The sequence below is a fragment of the Ranitomeya imitator genome, chromosome 4 (genome assembly GCF_032444005.1).
Source record: "Ranitomeya imitator isolate aRanImi1 chromosome 4, aRanImi1.pri, whole genome shotgun sequence".
Lineage (NCBI taxonomy): Eukaryota > Metazoa > Chordata > Amphibia > Anura > Dendrobatidae > Ranitomeya > Ranitomeya imitator.
Genome location: NC_091285.1, coordinates 116,197,993 through 116,218,547, shown reverse-complemented (window position 1 = coordinate 116,218,547; position 20,555 = coordinate 116,197,993). Strand labels below are relative to the sequence as shown.

The 20,555-nt window shown below is 46.8% G+C and overlaps 1 protein-coding gene across 3 annotated transcripts in view; it reads left to right on the top strand.

Moving 5' to 3' along the window:
- RARS1 (arginyl-tRNA synthetase 1) overlaps window positions 1–20,555 on the top strand; it is a 630,854-nt gene that overhangs the window by 224,059 nt on the left and 386,240 nt on the right. For all 3 annotated transcript variants that reach the window (XM_069763904.1, XM_069763903.1, XM_069763902.1), the window contains one exon: window positions 870–978. In XM_069763904.1, coding sequence (XP_069620005.1) covers window positions 870–978 — 109 coding nt within the window. The remainder of the gene's footprint in view (window positions 1–869; window positions 979–20,555) is intronic.

Below are 20,555 nucleotides of genomic sequence, written 5' to 3'. Positions count from 1 at the left end.
TGTGTGGTGCCTTTTGAGTATGTGCAAGTTTTGTGTGAGGCAACATTTGCATGTGTTGCAACTTTTGTGCATGTGGCAATTTTTCCATGAGTGCAAGTTTTGCGTGTGGCGAGTGTTCCCATGAGGTGAGTTTTGCGTGAGCCTAGTTTTGCATGTGGCGAGTTTTGCGCGTGGCGACTTTTGTGTTTCGACTTTTATGTGGCGAGGTTTGTGTATGTGTGGTGAAATGTGTGCTGAGGGTGATATGTATTCAAGCATGTGGTAGTGTGTGGCGCATTTTGTGTGTGTGTTCATATCCCAGTGTGTGGTGAGTATCCCATGTCGGGGCCCAACCTTAGCAACTGTATGGTATATACTCTTTGGCGCCATCGCTCTCATTCTTTAAGTCCCTCTTGTTTACATCTGGCAGCTGTCATTTTGCCTCCAACACTTTTCCTTTCACTTTTTCCCCATTATGTAGATAGGGGCAAAATTGTTTGGTGAATTGGAAAGCGCGGGGTTAAAATTTCACCTCACAACATAGCCTATGACGCTCTCGCGGTCCAGACGTGGGACTGTGCAAAATTTTGTGGCTGTAGCTGCGACGGTGCAGATGCCAATTCCGGACACACACACACACACACACACACACACACACACACACACACACACACACACACACACACACACACACACACACACACACACACACACATTCAGCTTTATATATTAGATTGCACTTTGTACACATTATTGCTATGTTCCCTAGCTGTCCACCTATCCTCTCTAGAGAAGTGCAAATTTTGCAGATTCTTTATATTCTGTACCAAAGTACATGATACCTATAATATGCAAATTGTTACCAGTGTTTTTTCTTCCTTTTTTTTCAGATGCTTAAGGCAAAAGGTGAAAAAGTGAGCCCCATTGAAATTGCAAATAAAATTGTTAGAAACCTTCCAGAAAATAACTTGATTGAGAAAACAGAAATTGCTGGTCCAGGTAAGTTAATTAATTGTGCCTCCTGAAATGAGCATATCCAAAACTATAGGTTTACTGGGTCAATTTGCTTTCTTTCACAAAAACAGAGTACTAGGAGAGCAGTAGAAATAAAATGTGAGCTAAAACTGATCACTTTTGACCAGGCAACAGGTCCTGTTTAACATTCTTCTACAGGATTCGCTCTGTCTTCATGCGTGGACATATCATATACACCAGACCACAAGTACACCTTAGTAAGGATCTCACGGGTGCTAGGATGTAATTCACCAGTTCAGTGCACAAAACATAGAGAAATCCTATAGAAAAGAGCACTACAAGAACCAAATATAAAAAATGGAAATACCTTATTTAACAATGATAAAATCACAAAGTATTATTATTATTATTTATTTATATAGCACCATTGATTCCATGGTGCTGTACATGAGAAGGGGTTACATACAAGTTACGAATATCACATACAATAAACAAACTAAAGTATAAAGACATAGTAGGAATAACAAGAGAATGACAAAGATTCGCCAAAAAAGGTGACACCACAGTAACCAGCAGGTATTCAGTATCAAAGCCAGTGTAAAAAAGTAGAAGCTGATTGGACATCTCAAAAAGTGCAAGTGCATTGTGCATAAAATTCATATCAATATATATCCAACACATGGGAACTAAATGTAAATCGTGTACATACATTGAGCACGATATAAACTCACATGACTGTGTACAGATCCAGTACAAAGGGTAATATTTTCCTTTCTCCTTTGTACTAGAATTATCCCTACCACCATAGGTAGAAGTTGTAAAAACAATGACGTGGTATTGTGAGAAATAATAATTCTTTCATTGGCATGACAGCGATCATAAGCAATTTTATGGAAACCAGTGGAAAAAAAAAGTTATCTTCAGTCTGTCTCATGTACGGGATAATGAAATCTACTTTTTACCAATAGCTGTAAAATCACAGATTTTTTTTGGTAAAAAATAAAATCTGAAATAAAACCAGTGGTAGTTTTGAGAATCTATTTGAAAGGAAAGGTGACACTTATTGTATGCCTGTGAAGGGAATAGCTGTTAACCTGTTAATAATTGTTATTAATTAATCACATTATAAATGATTCTGTTATGACTGGACAGCATGTCCACGATATTTCCCTTAAGGTACCGTCACGCTAAGCGACGCTGCAGCAATACCGACAACGATCCGGATCGCTGCAGCGTCGCTGTTTGGTCGCTGGAGAGCTGTCACACAGACAGCTCTCCAGCGACCAATGATGCCGGTAACCAGGGTAAACATCGGGTTACTAAGCGCAGGGCCGCGCTTAGTAACCCGATGTTTACCCTGGTTACCATCGTTAAAGTAAAAAAACCAAACAGTCCATACTTACTTTCCGTGTCTGTTCCCGGCGCTCTGCTTCTCTGCTCTGGCTGTGAGCACAGCGGCCGGAAAGCAGAGCGGGGACAGACAGCGGTAGGTAAGTATGTAGTGGTTGTTTTTTTTTTACTTTAACGATGGTAACCAGGGTAAACATCGGGTTACTAAGCGCGGCCCTGCGCTTAGTAACCCGATGTTTACCCTGGTTACCAGCGAAGACATCGCTGAATTGGCGTCACACACGCCGATTCAGCGATGTCAGCGGGACGTCCAGCGACGAAACAAAGTTCTGGCCTTTCTGCCCCGACCAGTAGGGGCCTGATCGCTGCTGCGTGTCAAACTGGACGATATCGCTAGCCAGGACGCTGCAACGTCACGGATCGCGAGCGATATCGTCTAGTGTGACGGTACCTTTACCCTCTTCCCATTCCCACTTCCCTTACCTCCCTCCCTCTTCCCACCCTTACTCCTGTAACCCCTTCATGACAGCCTATTTTGACCTTAATGACCTGGCCGTTTTTTGCAATTCTGACCAGTGTCATTTTATGAGGTAATAACTTAGGAACACTTCAACGAATCCTAGCAATTCTGAGAATGTTTTTTCGTGACATATTGGGCTTCATGTTAGTGGTAAATTTAGGTCGATAATTTATGCGTTTATTTGTGAAAAAATGGAAATTTGGCTAAAATTTTGAAAATTTCGCAATTTTCAAATTTTGAATTTTTATTCTGTTAAACGAGAGAGTTATGTGACACAAAATAGTTAATAAATAACATTACCCACATATCTACTTTACATCAGCACAATTTTGGAAACAAAATTTTTTTTTGCTAGGAAGTTATAAGGGTTAAAATTTGACCAGCGGTTTCTAATTTTTACAACAAAATTTACAAAACCATTTTTTCAGGGACCACCTCACATTTGAAGTCAGGTTGAGGGGTCTATATGGCTGAAAATACCCAAAAGTGACACCATTCTAAAAACTGCACCCCTCAAGATGCTCAAAACCACGTTCAAGAAGTTTATTAACCCTTCAGGTGCTTCACAGCAGCAGAAGCATCATGGAAGGAAAAAAATGAACATTTAACTTTTTAGTCACAAAAATGATCTTTTAGCAACAATATTTTTAGTTTCCCAAGGGTAAAAAAGAGAAACTGGACCCATAAAGTTATTGTAAAATTTGTCCTGAGTACGCCGATACCCTATTTGTGGGGGGAACCACTGTTTGAGCGCTCGGAAGGGAAGGAGCGCCACTTTTTCAATGAAAAATTAGCTCCAATCGTTAGTGGACACCATGTTGCGTTTGGAGAGCCCCCTTGTGTGCCTAAACATTTGCGCTCCCCCACATGTGACCCCATATTGGAAACTAGACTCCCCAAGGAACTTATCTAGATGCATAGTGAGCACTTTGAACCCCCAGGTGCTTCACAAATTGATCCGTAAAAATGAAAAAGTACTTTTGTTTTCACAAAAAATTTCTTTTAGCCTCAATTTGTTCATTTCCACATGGGCAACATGATAAGATGGATCCTAAAATTTTTTGGGCAATTTCTCCTGAGTACAATGATACCTCACATGTGAGGGTATACCATTGTTTGGGCACACGGCAGTGCTTGGAAGGGAAGGAGCGTCATTTGACTTTTTGAATGAAAAATTAGCTCCTATCGTTAGCAGACACCATGTCGAGTTTGGAGAGCCCCTGTGTGCCTAAACATTTGAGCTCCCCCACATGTAACCCCATTTTGGAAACTAGACCTCCCATGAAACTAATCTAGATGTGCGGTGACCACTTTAAAGTTAACCCCCAAGTGCTTCACAGAAGTTTACAACGCAGAGCCGTGAAAATAAAAAAATATTTTTTCTTTCCTCAAAAATGATGTTTTAGCAAGCAGTTTTTTATTTTCACAAAGGTAGCAGGAGAAATTGGACCCCAATAGTTGTTGCCCAGTTTGTCCCGAGTATGCTGGTACCCCATATGTGGGAGTAAACCAATGTTTGGGCGCACGTCGGGGCTTGGAAGGGAGGGAGCACCATTTGACTTTTTGAACACAAGATTGGCTGGAATCAATGGTGTCGCCATGTTGCGTTTGGAGACCCCTGATGTGCATAAACAGTGGAAACCCCTCAATTCTGACGCCAACACTAACCCCAACCCACCCCTAACCCTAATCTCAACTCTAGCCATAACCCTAATCTCGACCCTAACCCCAACACACCCCTATCCCTAATCCCAACCCTAACCCCCATACACCCCTAACCCTAACCATAACCCTAACCACAAGCCTAATCTTAACCCTATTTCCAACCCTAACTCTAATTCCAACCCTAACCCTAACGCTATGTGCCCACATTGCGGATTCGTGAGATTTTTCCGCACCATTTTTTTTAACCAATAAGTTTTTATTGAGAAATTGCATATTAACCATACAACAGTGAACTTCGGGAAGAGGAGAGGGAGGGAAGGGAGGGCAATCACAGAGGGAAGGGGGATGGGGGGACAAATCCAGTACAAAAAGCATGAGGACCACAACATAATCAGTACAGAATATACAGTTACAGTGTCAAGTACAGCCAAAAAGAAAAAAGGAGATTGATGAGATATACAATTTAAATGAGGGTAAGAGCAGACTGGGAGATGTGTACGGAGGACACCCAGGGGTCCCACCATGAGAGGACCCTAGTTCTCCTCGACAAACCCTGAGCCATAATAACCTCATAGCAAAAGTGTAAGTCGATTTTGGCGATCAGTTCGGCTCTAGAGGGGAGATCCGAGGACTTCCAATGTTTCGCAATGCATTGTCTAGCAGCAACCAGGACATTAGAGACAATGGGCCGGAGAGGGGAGGGAAGATCGGCGAGGGAGATGCCCAGGACAGCAAGTTGGCCACTCAGCACCAGAGGGAGACGGGTCAGGTCGGTAATCAGTGCTTCCACCTCGCTCCAGAAAGCCTGAATCCGCGGACATGACCACCAGACATGGGACGAGGACCCCAAGGCGCCACACCCCTTCCAGCAGAGAGGGGAGGAGGACGGGGAAAACCTCGCCAAATGGGCGGGGGTAATGTACCAGTGTAGTTGTATCTTTTTCACCTGCTCCAAGTGCCCAATACATGAGGAGAATTTAGAGGGATGTATCATTGCAAACTGCCAATCTTCCAGGGAGGCCTCAAAACCTAGCGAGGACTCCCAGGAAGTCATAAATTGAAATTTGTCAGTGGAACCGTAGGATATGAGGGCTTTGTAGATAATGGATATGCCATGGGGCAATATAGTGGCTGGTCTGAAGAACCTATGAGCCGGGTCCTCTGTTAAAGGCGGGGGCGCTCCGAACGACCGACGTGATCTGAGAAAGCTACGGAGCTGAAGATATTGGAAAAAGTCAGTGATGTTCAGGGAGAATCTCCCTGAGAGGTCCTCAAATGATAGAAGACCATCTGAGCCAAATAGGTCCGCCACCCGGAGCACCAAACGACTTCTCCAGGAGGAAAGGGAGATATGTCCGATAGCATACTCCAAAGCCTGCAAAGAGATATAATCATACATGAACCCCAAATGTGAGGAGCTAAGCAGCGCCCAAAGTTTAGCAGCACTCCTGATAGAGCGGAGACACGGGCCCACAAGAGGGACCCGAAGCAGCTGAAGTTCTAGGAGTAGTTTAAGCGAGTTCTGGGGGGCAAAGTGGGACTCGATAAGGAACCAGGGTAAGCATGAGTTCCCCTCCCACCATATTTTAAGGGGCTCGAGGATCGCCGCCCTATAGTAAGACTGTACCGCAGGAGCGCCTAGCCCACCCATAGAGTACGGTAGGGACATAATCCGACGCCTGATCCTGTGTGGCTTCTTGTTCCAAATAAACCGATCTATAAGCGATTGAAAAGCCGAAATAAACTTTGCGGGGATAGAAAGGGGGAGGCAACGGAAGAGATACATAATTTTAGGTAGGAATAGCATTTTAGCAGTTTGTATACGGGCCATCCATGAGAGCGACGCATTCAATAAATGATCTATGCCCTTCCTGACCTCCGCAAGGGTTTCCTCACAATTAGCGCAAACTATATTGTCTAATCTCGTTATCTTAATACCTAGGTACGTGAAGCCCAGGGGGGCCCAAATAAGCGCGTATTGTGATTGAATTTGAATCTGGAGGGGAACCGGGAGGAAAAGGGGAAAGATTGTGGATTTGGTCAAATTAAGTTTGAGACCGCCGAGAATTCCGTTAAAATAGAGGTAATCGCGCTCAACGAAGTTAAAGGTGAGGTGCAGGTTAATACCACATCATCGGCATAAAGACCAATTTTATGTTCAGTTCCCCCCACCACAATTCCCTTTATGTCCGCACTTTGCCTGACCGTTGCAGCCAAGGGCTCCATGATCAGAGCAAAGATGATAGGGGAGAGGGGGCAGCCCTGACGCGTACCATTCCGAATGGGAAATGTTCGAGACCCAAAACCCGCCGATTGAACCGACGCACAGGGGTTGGAATACAATGCCATAACCGCTTTACCAATTTGCCCAATAAGCCCAAACCTTTCCATCACGAGTTCAATATATCCCCAGTGCACCCTGTCGAACGCTTTTTCGGCATCTAGCGACAGAAATACACTGGGGAGGCCTCCCCTCTCCACCACATCCAAAAGATCTATCAGGCGCCCGGTGCCATCCCTGGTCTGTCTTCCCGGAAAAAAACCCCAACTTGGTCTGGGTAAATGAGGCCAGGGAGGACCGAGAATAATCTGTTGGCCCAGATTTTTGCGTAAATCTTCACGTCGCAGTTTAAGAGTGCTATCGGGCGGAAGTTCCCCGGGGATGTTGGGGGCTTCCCTTGTTTGGGGAGGGTCGCTATGGAGGCCTCCAACCCCTCAGCCCTAACACTGCCTGTCGACAACCAGTTATTAAAAAGGCGCAAAAGATAAGGGGAGAGGACAGAGAAGAACTGGGCATAGTAAAGAAAAGAAAAGCCATCTGGCCCAGGGGAGGAACCCTTATTGGCCTCTGACAATCTGCACGAGTTCAGACTCGACAATGGGGGAGTTTAGGAAGGAGAGCTGCTCCGAAGTGACCGAGGGGAGATTAGCCTTCTCCAAGAATGCCAAAATTGACTCCCGCGAAGGCTGGGGAATCCCCTGGGTCAGCCCCAAGGTCATAGAGAGAGGAATAATAAGATGCAAATTCCTCAGCAATATGAATAGGATTGCACACCCGGGAGCCATCAGTCCTGAGCAAGAATGGAATCTTGGATTGAGCCTCTCTCTTCCTAACACGTCTAGCCAGAACAGCGCCCGCTCGGTCCCCCATTGCATAAAATTTAGCTCTAGTTTTCCTCAGAGACTTCTCAGCTTTATGGAGGAGCAGGTTGCGGACATGCATGCGGGCTGTAGAGAGATCAGCGAAAAGCGCTGGAGTAGGGGATATTTTGTGAGCCGTCTCGAGGCGGGATAATTCATCCAGGGCGGATTGGAGAGCTGCGTTATACTTTCTTTTGGCCGTTGCCGCCATCTTGATGAGGCAACCTCTGATTACCGCCTTGTGGGCAAACCAAAGAGTGTCGTCGCGAATGTCAGGGGTATCATTGGAAGCGAAAAATTCCCGCAAAGCCTCCTCAATACCCTGGGAGTTAGATTGGTCAGCAAGGAGATGGGCGTTGAGACGCCAGTGTGCAGGAGGCCTGATGGCCAAGGGGTCTTTTAGAGTAAGGGACACCGGGGCATGATCCGACCATGTGATACTGCCTATATCTGCTGAGATGCAATGAGGAAGAGCCACGTCATTCACCAGCACAAAATCAATCCTGCTGTAGGAGCCGTGCCTGGGAGACAAGAACGTGTAGTCTCTCTCGCCGCAATGCAGATATCTCCAGACATCATGTAGGTTGAAGGAGTTAGTCAGAGGACCTGCTTCGCATCTTGACAGAGAAGAGGCAGAGCAGTCCATATCCCTAAACATTGGAGCATTGAAATCCCCAGCAATCAGTTTATGCCCATGTTGGATATCGTGTAGAATTTTGAAAACCCCCTCCAGAAACTTGAGCTGCCCTACATTAGGGGCATAGATCGAGGCAATGGTGTAGGGTGCGTTGTTAATAAGGCAGAGAACCACAATAAACCTACCCAGCGGATCCGCAATGGAGCGAACCAGCTGGAAGGAATTGGCCCTGCTAAAAAAAAATGGCTACTCCCGCCTTTTTTGACGGGCCATTAGCAAAAAATTGGTGCGGATATAAACCTGAATTCATTCTGGGATTATCACATTCCAGCAAGTGCGTTTCCTGGAGGCACAAAATATCATGGCGGGATTTGCTCAACTGACGCCACACAACAGACCTCTTGCCCGGAGAGTTGAGACCATTAACATTAATTGAATACAACGAGATACTCATAATGATGTCATATAAACAGTTTTGCAGTCATCTGGACACCGATAACCTGTATATGAGAGCAAAAGACACGTGGCCAATAATCTAAAGCATACATGTGGTAAAACTGGAGGAAGGGAAGAAAGAGAAGGGGGGACACATACAAGACATACAACAAATAACAAGTAAACCAGTGGACCGAGGTCCATTCAGGGAGACCCTGAGTCCAAAAGGTGAGAATCAAAAAACAGTTCACCTATGGGGCAAACAAATGCTGCGGATACACTCGAAAGAGGGACCAGCGGAGCTTAAAAACGAGAAAAGAGAAAACAAAATAAATCCGTGCTGGAAAGTAGCCAGGAACCATAGATGCAGTGGGCTCAGGCCACCTCCCAATCTGGTGTAATGCGGGCCCTGGAGCCTCCGCCACTTCCAGGCCTAGACAGGTTCACGGAAGACGGAGATTCAGGAGATGAGAGACCCCATTTGGAGAGCGCGGAAGCTGCGTGGGACGGCATCAGGCAGGTGGTGATCGATCAATCTTTGCGGATGAGGAGCTTGGTAGGAAACTCCCAGCGGTACTGGATGCCTTTCTCTCTGAGAATAGTAGTATAGGGGGCAAAGGCCCTCCACAGGGCCAGAGTACCCGGAGAGAGATCTGGGAAAACAGAGATGTGTGCAAATCTTTCAGGGAGGGTTGGATTCTTCCTTAGAGCCTGGAGAAAGTCTTCCTTCATTTCGTAGAAGTGTATGCGTGCCAGCACGTCTCTTGGGATGGAGGGATCCTGTGCACCCGGTCAATTATGATGTCCTTTGGAGCAAACTGAGGGAGAGCTGCAGCTATAAAGCCCTGCAAAAATAGTTTCAGATCTCCTGAAAGGACAGATTCCTCAATGCCCCTGAGTTTGACGTTGTTTCTCCTGGACCTATCTTCCAGGTCCAGGGTTTTAGCGTGGGTTTTAGTGGCCAGGGTTTGCAGGGTCTCATGAGCGTCCCAGAGTTCGTTATGGGAAGAGACCAGCTCCGCCATCTTGCGTTCCAGGCGGTCCGTGCGGTTACCCAGCTCCACAACTTTCCCCCTCAGTTCAGCCAGCATAGAGCGCATATCCTCTTGAATGGAGGTTCTGAGGTCTCCAAGTAGGCCCTTGAGGAGAGCAGCAGTTACCGGACCGTCAGCTGAATCCGACGCCGCAGCGCCTGAATTGGACGCTGCTCCGCCTGAATGCAACGCTGCTCCGCCTGAATGTAACGCAGCACCACTTGATTGCGACGCTTGAGAGTTGCGTTGCGAAGAGCGGGAAGGCCTGGGGGAGGACGGCGCCATCTTGGATTTTGGCGGTGGCTGCGGGGTGGCCGCAAAGAAATCAGGAATTCTCCTGGAGGGATCACGGGCGCCCGCTTTAGATTTCCCCATACACTCCCCGCCGCACCGGGAGCCGGAGGCGAACGAGGACGCTGAGGAGGTAGATATGGGCCGCTTTAAGGTTCCTGGCTGCGGAGCTCCCGCTCTGTGTGACCTACTCTATCGGCAGTTAGGCCACGCCCCCTTTTCCGCACCATATTTGAAAAATCCGCAGGTATAAGGCACTGCGTTTTACCTGCGGATTTACCGCGGATTTCCAGTGTTTTTTGTGCGGATTTCACCTGCGGATTCCTATTGAGAAACAGGTGTAAAACACTGCGGAATCTGCACAAAGAATTAACATGCTGTGGAAAATACAATGCAGCGTTTCCGCGTGGTATTTTCCACACCATGGGCACAGCGGATTTGGTTTTCCATAGGTTTACATGGAACTGTAAACCTGATGGAAAACTGCTACGAATCCGCAGCGGCCAATCCGCTGCGTATCCGCAGCTAAATCCGCACCGTGTGCACATAGCCTAATTCTAAGGGTATGTGCACACGCTGCTGAAAACGCTGCGGATCCACAGCGTTTCCGCAGCTGCGGGTCCGCAGCAGTTTCCCATGAGTTTACAGTTCAATGTAAACCTATGGGAAACAAATAACGCTGCGCACATGCTGCGGAAAAAACTGCGCGGAAACGCAGCGGTATACTTTCCGCAGCATGTCACTTTCTGCGAATTCCGCAGCGGTTTTACAACTGCTTCAATAGAAAACCGCAGTTGTAAAACCGCAGTGAAATCCGCAGAAAAACTGCGGTAAATCCGTGATAAATCCGCAGCGGTTTTGCACTGTGGATTTATCAAATCCGCTGCGGAAAAATCCGCTGAGGACCAGAATACGTGTGCACATAGCCTTACCCTAACCCTAGTTCTAACCCTAGCCCTAACCCTAAAACCCTAACCCTAGTTCTATCCCTAAAACCCTAACCCTAGTTCTAACCCTAACCCTAGTGGAAAAAAAATATGTATATTTTCTTTATTTTATTATTGTCCCTACCTATGGGGGTGATAAAGGGGGGGTCATTTACTATTTTTTTTATTTTGATCACTGTGATAGGTTTTATCACAGTGATCTAAATGTACCTGGAACGAATCTGCCGACTGGCAGATTCGACGGGCGCACTCCGCATGTGCCCGCCATTTTGGAAGATGGCGGCGCCCATGGAGAAGACGGACGGACACCAGGAGGCTCGGTAAGTATGAGGGGGTGGATCGGAGCTCAAGGGGGTGGATCGGAGCACGGGGGGGGGGGGGGGGGGGGTGAATCGGATCACGGGGGGAAGTGGATCGGAGCACGTGGGTTGGATCGGAGCACGGAGGGTGGATCGGAGTACAGGGGGTGGATCGGAGAACGTGGGGGTGGATCGGAGCACAGGGGTGGGATCGGAGCACGGGGGGTGGGATCGGAGCACGGGGGTTGGATTGGAGCACGGGGGTGGATCTGAGCACAGGGGTGGATCGAAGCACAGGGGGGTGGGATCGGAGCACAGGGGGGGTGGGATCGGAGCACGGGGGGAGCGGACTGGAGGACTGGGGAGTGGACGGCAGATCCGTGTTTCCAGCCATGGCCGATATTGCAGCATCGGCCATGGCTGGATTGTAATATTTCACCACTTTTCATAGGTGAAATATTACAAATTGCTCTGATTGGCTGTTGCACTTTCAACAGCCAATCAGAGCGATCGTAGCCACCTAGGGGCAAAGCAACCCCCCCCCCCCCCCCCCCGGGCTTAAGTACCACTCCCCCTGTCCCTGCAGATTGGGTGAAATTGGAGCTAACTTGTTGTGAATTCTGCTTTTGGGCTCCCTCCGGTGGTTGTAGGCGGTAATGCAGTTGTCCCTGGGCTGCAGTCCTGGACAGGTATATCTGCTGATTGCAATTCTGACTGGGGTATTTTGGTTTGCAGGATTCATTAGTCCTTTCCAGTTGTCAATGGTTCTTGGAAGGTGTTGGACCTCTGTCTGGTTTCTCCTGCTTAGCTGCCTATTCAGCAAAGATAAGTGTCTGTTTCTTTTTCTATGGCACACATGCTGTGTGCTTGATTTTTGATTATATTCCTGATCTGAGTGTAGGATTCTCTGGAGTTGCAGATATACGTTCCACGTCTTTAGTTAGATGGAGGAATTTTTTGTATAACCTGCTGTGGATATTTTTGGAAGGGTTTTTATACTGACCGCACAGTATTCTGTCCTATACTTTCCTATTTTAGCTAGAGTTGCCTCTTTTGCTAAATCCTGTTTTCTGCCTGTGTGTGTGTTTCCTCTCCTACTCACAGCCAATATTTGTGGGGGGCTGCCTATCCTTTGGGGTTCTGCTCTGAGGCAAGGTAGTATTTCTATTTCCATCTATAGGGGTATTTAGTCCTCCGGCTGTGACGAGGCGTCTAGGTTTTGTTAGGCACACCCCACGGCTACTTCTAGTTGCGGTGTTAAGATCAGGATTTGCGGTCAGTACAGTTACCACCTACTCCAGTGAAAGTTTTCATGCTGCTCCAAGGTCACAGGATCATAACAGTACAACTGGCCCATAATGAGTTAAATGCATCTCAGAAGAAGGGAAGAAAGGTGTTGAGCCATTTTTTTTCCTGCAGTCTGCTTTGTCTTCTCTTCCCTCTTTTTCTCTGGGTGGCTGAGGAGTCTTGTGCTGGCATGGATGTACAGGAATTGGCTTTTCGTGTGGACCAGCTTGCTGCTAGGGTACAGGGTATTTCTGATTGTATTGTTCAGACTCCTGTTTTAGAACCGAAGATTCCTACTCCTGATTTGTTTTTTAGTGACAGGTCCAAATTTTTGAGTTTTAAAAACTGTAAACTGTTTTTTGCTCTGAGACCTCAATCCTCCGGTGATTCCATTTAGCGGGTTAAAATTGTCATCTCCCTGCTGCTTGGCGATCCGCAGGATTGAGCATTTTCCCTGGAATCTGGGAATCCGGCTTTGCTTAATGTAGACCCCTTTTTTTCAGGCTTTAGGATTATTATATGATAAACCTAATTCTGTGGATCAAGCTGAGAAGACCTTGTTGGCCCTGTCTCAGGGTCAAGAGGCGGCAGAATTGTATTGTCAGAAATTCAGAAAATGGTCTGTGTTGACTAAATGAAATAATGATGCTTTGGCGGCAATTTTCAGAAAGGTCTTTCTGAATCCGTTAAAGATGTTATGGTGGGGTTTCCATTCTATGTCTCTGGCCATTCAGATTGACCGGCGCTTGCGGGAGTGCAGAACTGTGCGCGCTTTGGCGTTGTCCTCAGAGCAGATTCCTGAGCCAATGCAGTGTGATAGGATTCTGTCTAGAACGGAACGACAAGGATTCAGACGTCAGAATGGGTTGTGTTATTATTGTGGCGACGCTTCTCATGTCATTTCAGTCTGCCCTAAGCGGACAAAGAGGATCGCTAGTTCATTTACCATCAGTACTGTACAATCTAAATTTCTGTTATCTGTGTCCTTGATCTGCTCATTGTCATCATTTTCTGTCATGGCGTTTGTGGATTCAGGCGCCGCCTTGAACTTAATGGACTTTGAGTTTGCCAGGCGTTGTGGTTTTCCCTTGCAGCCTTTGCAGAACCGTATTCCTTTAAGGGGCATTGATGCTACACCCTTGGCTAAAAATAAGCCCCAGTTTTGGACACAGGTGACCATGCGCATGGCGCCAGCCTATCAGGAAGATTGTCGATTTCTGGTGTTGCATAATTTGCATGATGCTATCGTGCTGGGTTTTCCGTGGTTGCAGGTACATAATCCTGTGTTGGATTGGAAGTCCATGTCTGTGACTAGTTGGGGTTGTCAGGGGGTTCATAATGATGTTCCTTTGATGTCAATCTCCTCTTCTTCCTCTTCTGAAATTCCAGAGTTTTTGTCTGATTTTCAGGATGTATTCGATGAGCCCAAGTCCAGTTTCCTTCCACCGCACAGGGACTGCGATTGTGCTATTGACTTGATTCCAGGCTGTAAGTTTCCTAAGGGTCGACTTATCAACCTGTCCGTGCCTGAACATACCGCCATGCGGAGCTATATTAAGGAGTCTTTGGAGAAAGGGCATATTCGGCCATCTTCTTCACCGTTGGGAGCGGGATTTTTTTTGTTGCTAAAAAAGATGGCTCCTTGAGACCCTGTATTGATTATCGCCTCTTGAATTAAATCACGGTCAAGTTTCAATACCCTTTGCCTTTACTTACCGATTTGTTTGCTAGGATTAAGGGAGCTAGTTGGTTTACGAAGATTGACCTTCGGGGGGCATATAATCTTGTTCGTATTGAGCAGGGTGATGAATGGAAAACTGCGTTTAACACGCCCGAAGGCCATTTTGAATACCTTGTGATGCCATTCGGGCTCACTAATGCTCCATCTGTTTTTCAGTCCTTCATGCATGATATCTTCCGGATTTGTATTGATAAGTTCTTGATTATATATTTGGACGATATTTTGATTTTTTCCGATGATTGGGAGTCTCATGTGGAACAGGTCAGGATGGTATTTCAGATCCTTCGTGACAATGCCCTGTTTGTGAAAGGATCTAAGTGTCTCTTTGGGGTGCAGAAGGTTTATTTTTTGGGCTTCATTTTTTCTCCCTCGTCTATAGAGATGGATCCGGTTAAGGTTCAGGCCATTCATGATTGGATTCAGCCCACATCCGTGAAGAGCCTTCAGAAATTTTGGGGTTTTGCAAATTTTTATCGCCGTTTCATTGCTTATTTTTCCAGCGTAGTTAAACCCTTAACCGATTTGACGAAGAAAGGCGCTGATGTGGCGAATTGGTCCACTGCGGCTGTCTCTGCCTTTCAGGAGCTTAAACGTCGATTTACTTCTGCTCCGGTGTTGTGCCAACCGGATGTTTCTCTTCCGTTTCAGGTTGAGGTTGACGCTTCTGAGATTGGGGCAGGGGCCGTTTTGTCTCAGAGGGATCCTGTTGGTTCCTTAATGAAACCGTGTGCCTTCTTTTCCCGTAAGTTTTTGCCTGCTGAACGCAATTATGATGTCGGCAATCGGGAGTTGTTGGCTATGAAGTGGGCGTTTGAGGAGTGGCGACATTGGCTTGAGGGAGCTAAGCACCGTATTGTGGTCTTGACCGATCATAAGAATTTGATTTACTTCGAGTCTGCCAAATGGCTGAACCCTAGACAGGCTCGATGGTCCTTGTTTTTTTCCCGTTTTGATTTCGTGGTCTTGTACCTTCCGGGTTCTAAGAACATTAAGGCTGATGCCCTCTCTAGGAGTTTTTTGCCTGATTCTCCTGAGGTCTTAAAACCGGTTGGTATTCTGAAAGAAGGGGTGGTCCTTTCTGCCATTTCCCCTGATTTACGACGGGTTCTTCAGGAATTTCAGGCTGACAAACCTGACCGCTGTCCTGTGGGGAAACTGTTTGTTCCTGACAGATGGACTAGTAGAGTGATTTCTGAGGTTCAGTGTTCCGTGTTGGCTGGTCATCCTGGCATTTTTGGTACCAGAGACTTGGTTGGTAGGTCCTTTTGGTGGCCTTCTTTGTCGCGTGATGTGCGTTCTTTTGTGCAGTCCTGTGGGACTTGTGCGCGGGCCAAGCCTTGTTGTTCCCATGCTAGTGGGTTGTTTTTGCCATTGCCTGTTCCTGAGAGGCCCTGGACGCATATTTCTATGGATTTTATTTCTGATCTTCCGGTTTCCCAGAGGATGTCGGTTATCTGGGTTGTTTGTGATCGGTTCTCTAAGATGGTTCATTTGGTGCCTTTGCCTAAATTGCCTTCCTCTTCGGATTTGGTTCCGTTGTTTTTTCAGCATGTGGTCCGTTTGCATGGTATTCCGGAGAATATTGTGTCTGACAGAGGTTCCCAGTTTGTTTCTAGGTTTTGGCGGGCCTTTTGTGCTAGGCTGGGCATTGATTTGTCTTTTTCTTCTGCGTTTTATCCTCAGACAAATGGTCAGACCGAGCGAACTAATCAGACTTTGGAGACTTATTTGAGATGCTTTGTGTCTGCTGATCAGGATGATTGGGTGGCTTTCTTGCCATTGGCCGAGTTTGCCCTTAATAATCGGGCTAGTTCGGCTACTTTGGTTTCGCCTTTCTTTTGTAATTTTGGTTTTCATCCTCGTTTTTCTTCTGGGCAGGTTGAGCCTTCTGACTGTCCTGGTGTGGATTCTGTGGTTGACAGGTTGCAGCAGATTTGGGCTCATGTGGTGGACAATTTGGTGTTGTCTCAGGAGGAGGCTCACCGTTTTGCTAACCGTCGTCGGTGTGTTGTTCCCGGCTTCGGGTTGGGGATCTGGTCTGGTTGTCTTCCCCTCATGTTCCTATGAAGGTTTCTTCTCCTAAGTTTAAGCCTCGGTTTATTGGTCCTTACAAGACTTCTGAGATTATTAATCCGGTGTCTTTTCGACTGGTGCTTCCGGCCTCTTTTGCGATCCATAATGTCTTCCATAGATCTTTATTGCGGAAATATGTGGAGCCCGTTGTTCCCTCTGTTGATCCTCCGGCCCCTGTGTTGGTTGATGGGGAGTTGGAATATGTTGTTGAGAAGATTTTGGATTCCCGTTTTTCGAGGCGGAGGCTTCAGTACCTTGTCAAATGGAAGGGTTATGGCCAGGAGGATAATTCTTGGGTTTTTGCCTCTGATGTCCATGCCGCTGATTTGGTTCGTGCCTTTCATCTGGCTCGTCCTGATCGGCCTTGGGGCTCTGGTGAGGGTTCGGTGACCCCTCCTCAAGGGGGGTACTGTTGTGAATTCTGCTTTTGGGCTCCCTCCGGTGGTTGTAGGTGGTAATGCAGTTGTCCCTGGGCTGCAGTCCTGGACAGGTGTATCTGCTGATTGTAATTCTGACTGGGTTATTTAGGTTTGCAGGATTCATTAGTCCTTTCCAGTTGTCAATGGTTCTTGGAAGGTGTTGGACCTCCTGCTGGTGTCTGGTTTCTCCTGCTTAGCTGCCAATTCAGCAAAGATAAGTGTCTTTCTTTTTCTATGGCACACATGCTGTGTGCTTGATTTTTGATTGTATTCCTGCTCTGAGTTTAGGATTCTCTGGAGTTGCAGATATACGTTCCACGTCTTTAGTTAGATGGAAGAATTTTTTGTATAATCTGCTGTGGATATTTTTGGAAGGGTTTTTATACTGACCGCACAGTATTCTGTTCTATACTTTCCTATTTTAGCTAGAGTTGCCTCTTTTGCTAAATCCTGTTTTCTGCCTGTGTGTGTCTTTCCTCTCCTACTCACAGCCAATATTTGTGGGGGGCTGCCTATCCTTTGGGGTTCTGCTCTGAGGCAAGGTAGTATTCCTATTTCCATCTATAGGGGTATTTAGTCCTCTGGCTGTGACGAGGCGTCTAGGTTTTGTTAGGCACACCCCACGGCTACTTCTAGTTGCGCTGTTAAGATCAGGATTTGCGGTCAGTACAGTTACCACCTACTCCAGTGAAAGTTTTCATGCTGCTCCAAGGTCACCGGATCATAACCTTTCACCCGATCTGCAGGGACGCGATCATTCTGTGACACAGCATATGCGTCACAGGTCGGATTGGCACCGACTTTCATGACGCATACGCTGTCACAGGTCGGGAAGGGGCTAAAGATATACATATTATCTACAAAACACAATGTTAAATTTAAATTTCAAAATGTTTAATAAAATTATTTGAAAGAGAATCTATTTGAAAAAATACATTTTGATCTTGTACCCTTATTGTCATCAGGTTCTAGACGCATCGGGGTTGTAATCCAAGCTTAAATACAGTTTTAGCCCACCAGAGATCAAACTTTTCAGGCATAGAAGCAGTTGGATTAAATCAACATATATAATATCTATTTAGGCTGTGTGCACGTTGCAGATTTTTCGAGTTTTTTCGATATAAAAACGCTATAAAAATGCATACATTATGCATCTCATCATTTAAAATGCATTCCGCAATTTTTGTGCACATGATGCGATTTTTCCGCGAAGAAATCGCATCGCGGTAAAAAACGCAGCATGTTCATTAATTTTGCGGGTTTTTTGCGTTTTTCCCGCCATTTAACCCCTTCCCGACCCATGACTCCACGTAGGCGTCATGAAAGTCGGTGTCAATCTGACCCATGACGCCTATGTGGCGTCATGGAAAGATCGCGTCCCTGCAGATCAGGTGAAAGCGTTAACTCCAATTTCACCCGATCTGCAGGGACAGGGGGAGTGGTAGTTTAGTTCAGAGCGATTTGTAATATTTCACCTAAAAAACTGGTGAAATATTACAATCCAGCCATGGCCGATGCTGCAATATCATCGGCCATGGCTGGAAACACTGGTGTACCCCACCGCCACCGATCGCCCCCCAGCCCTCCAATCTATGTTCCGCTCCCCTCCGTCCTGTGTTCCGCTCCCCCGTCCTCCTGTCCGCTCCCCCCATGCTCCTATGCCCCCCGTGCCTTGATCCCCCCCCTTATACTTACAGGGCCTCCCGGTGTCCGTCCGTCTTCTCCCTCGGCGCCGCCATCTTCCAAAATGGCGGGCGCATGCGCAGTGCGCCCGCCGAATCTGCCGGCTGGCAGATTCGTTCCAAAGTGCATTTTGATCACTGAGATATAACCTATCTCAGTGATCAAAATAAAAAAATAGTAAATCCCCCCCTCCCCCCCTTCTTTATCACCCCCATAGGTAGCAACAATAATAAAATAAAAAGATTTTTTTTTTCCCCCACTACAGTTAGAACTAGGGTTAGGGTAGGGTTAGGGTATTTTCAGCCATTTTAACCCTAAAAAAACTTCCTAGAAAACACACAGAAACTGCACTAAAAACCGCATCAAAAAACGCACCAAAATGTATGTAAACCTGCTCTTTTCCCCTACCGTTAGGGGTTTATTTTCTTTCCTCATTTTATCCCCTCCCCTTCCTTTCCTGTTTTCTTTACCTTCCCAGTTAAAGGTAAAAGTCTAATAAAAATTATTGGAACAAAAAAAAACGCACCAAAAAGCACCAAAAAACGCACCTGCGTTTTCTGCCAAGAGCTGCGGTCTTTAGTGCAGAAAAAACAGCAGGGAAATCAGGAACGTCTGAACATGGCCTTAGAGTTCCACAATGAACATATTGTATTTATTAAAAAGATTCAAGGAATTTAACCCCTTAATCCCATATGACGTACTATCCCGTCAAGGTGCCCTGGGACTTAATTCCCAGTGACGGGATAGTACGTCATATGCGATCGGCCGCGCTCACGGGGGGATCGCGGCCGGGTGTCAGCTGCCTATCGCAGCTGACATCCGGCACTATGTGCCAGGAGCGGTCACGGACCCCCCGACACACCGCGATCAAACATGATCGCGGTGTGCCGGCGGTGCAGGAAAGCATCGCGCAGGGAGGGGGCTCCCTGCGGGCTTCCCTGAGACCCCCGCAGCAACGCGATGTGATCGCGTTGCTGTGAGGGTCTCCTACCTTCCTCCCTGCAGCAAGGCCCGGATCCAAAATGGCCGTGGCATCCGGGTCGTGCAGGGAGGGAGGTGGCTTACCAAGTGCCTGCTCATAGCAGGCGCTTGCTAAGCCTGCAGCACTGCAAGTCAGATTGTTGATCTGACAGAGTGCTGTGCAAAACTGCCAGATCAACGATCTGTGATGTCCCCCCTGGGACAAAGTAAAAAAGTAAAAAATAATGTGTAAAAAAAAAATAGAAATTTTTTTTTCCTAAATAAAGAAAAAAAAATTATTCCCATAAATACATTTCTTTATCTAAATAATAATAATAATAAAAAAGTACACATATTTAGTATCGCCGCGTCTGTAATAACCCCACCTATAAAACTCCCACTAGTTAACCCCTTCAGTAAACACTGTAAGGAGAAAAAAACAACGCTTTATTATCATACCGCCGAACAAAAAGTGGAATAACATGCGATCAAAAAGACGGATATAAATAACTATGGTACCGCTGAAAACGCCATCTTGTCCCGCAAAAAGCGAGCCACCATACAGCATCAGCAGCAAAAAAATAAAAAAGTTGTAGTCCTGAGAATAAAGCGATGCCAAAATAATTATTTTTTTTCCATCATACATGACGGCACCACGAGAGAGGGGATCCACCCATCAAGGACAGGAAACCTTCAAGATAAAAGGGGCGGCTCCTCTCTCCACATCAGTTGGTTTCCTGTCCTTGACGGGGAACCCTCAAGATGGAAGACTTTTGATGAAGACAGAAGAGGATGCCGGGATCTGGGTCGGGTGGATTTGGGCTGCCCTGGTGTGCTGCACCCGTCATCATGTACCCATAGTCGCCTCGGGGGCCATGTATGCCATGCCCCCCCTGAGCGAAGCATTGCCACAGCCCGCGAGGCAAACGCCCGGGTGAAGATTCTCCACGGGGGCCTTCTGTCGAGTTAAAGATCCTGCTGTCCACGGGGGTCACCTTTTGGTGCCCCCCCTGTTGACCAAAGGTGGCCATGCAGCCCGTGAAGCACATCGGTGCCCGGGCTTAGTAAGCTCCTCGGAGGTTGGGGCCCTGCCTGTTGAGTTTCAAAAAAAAAAAGCAG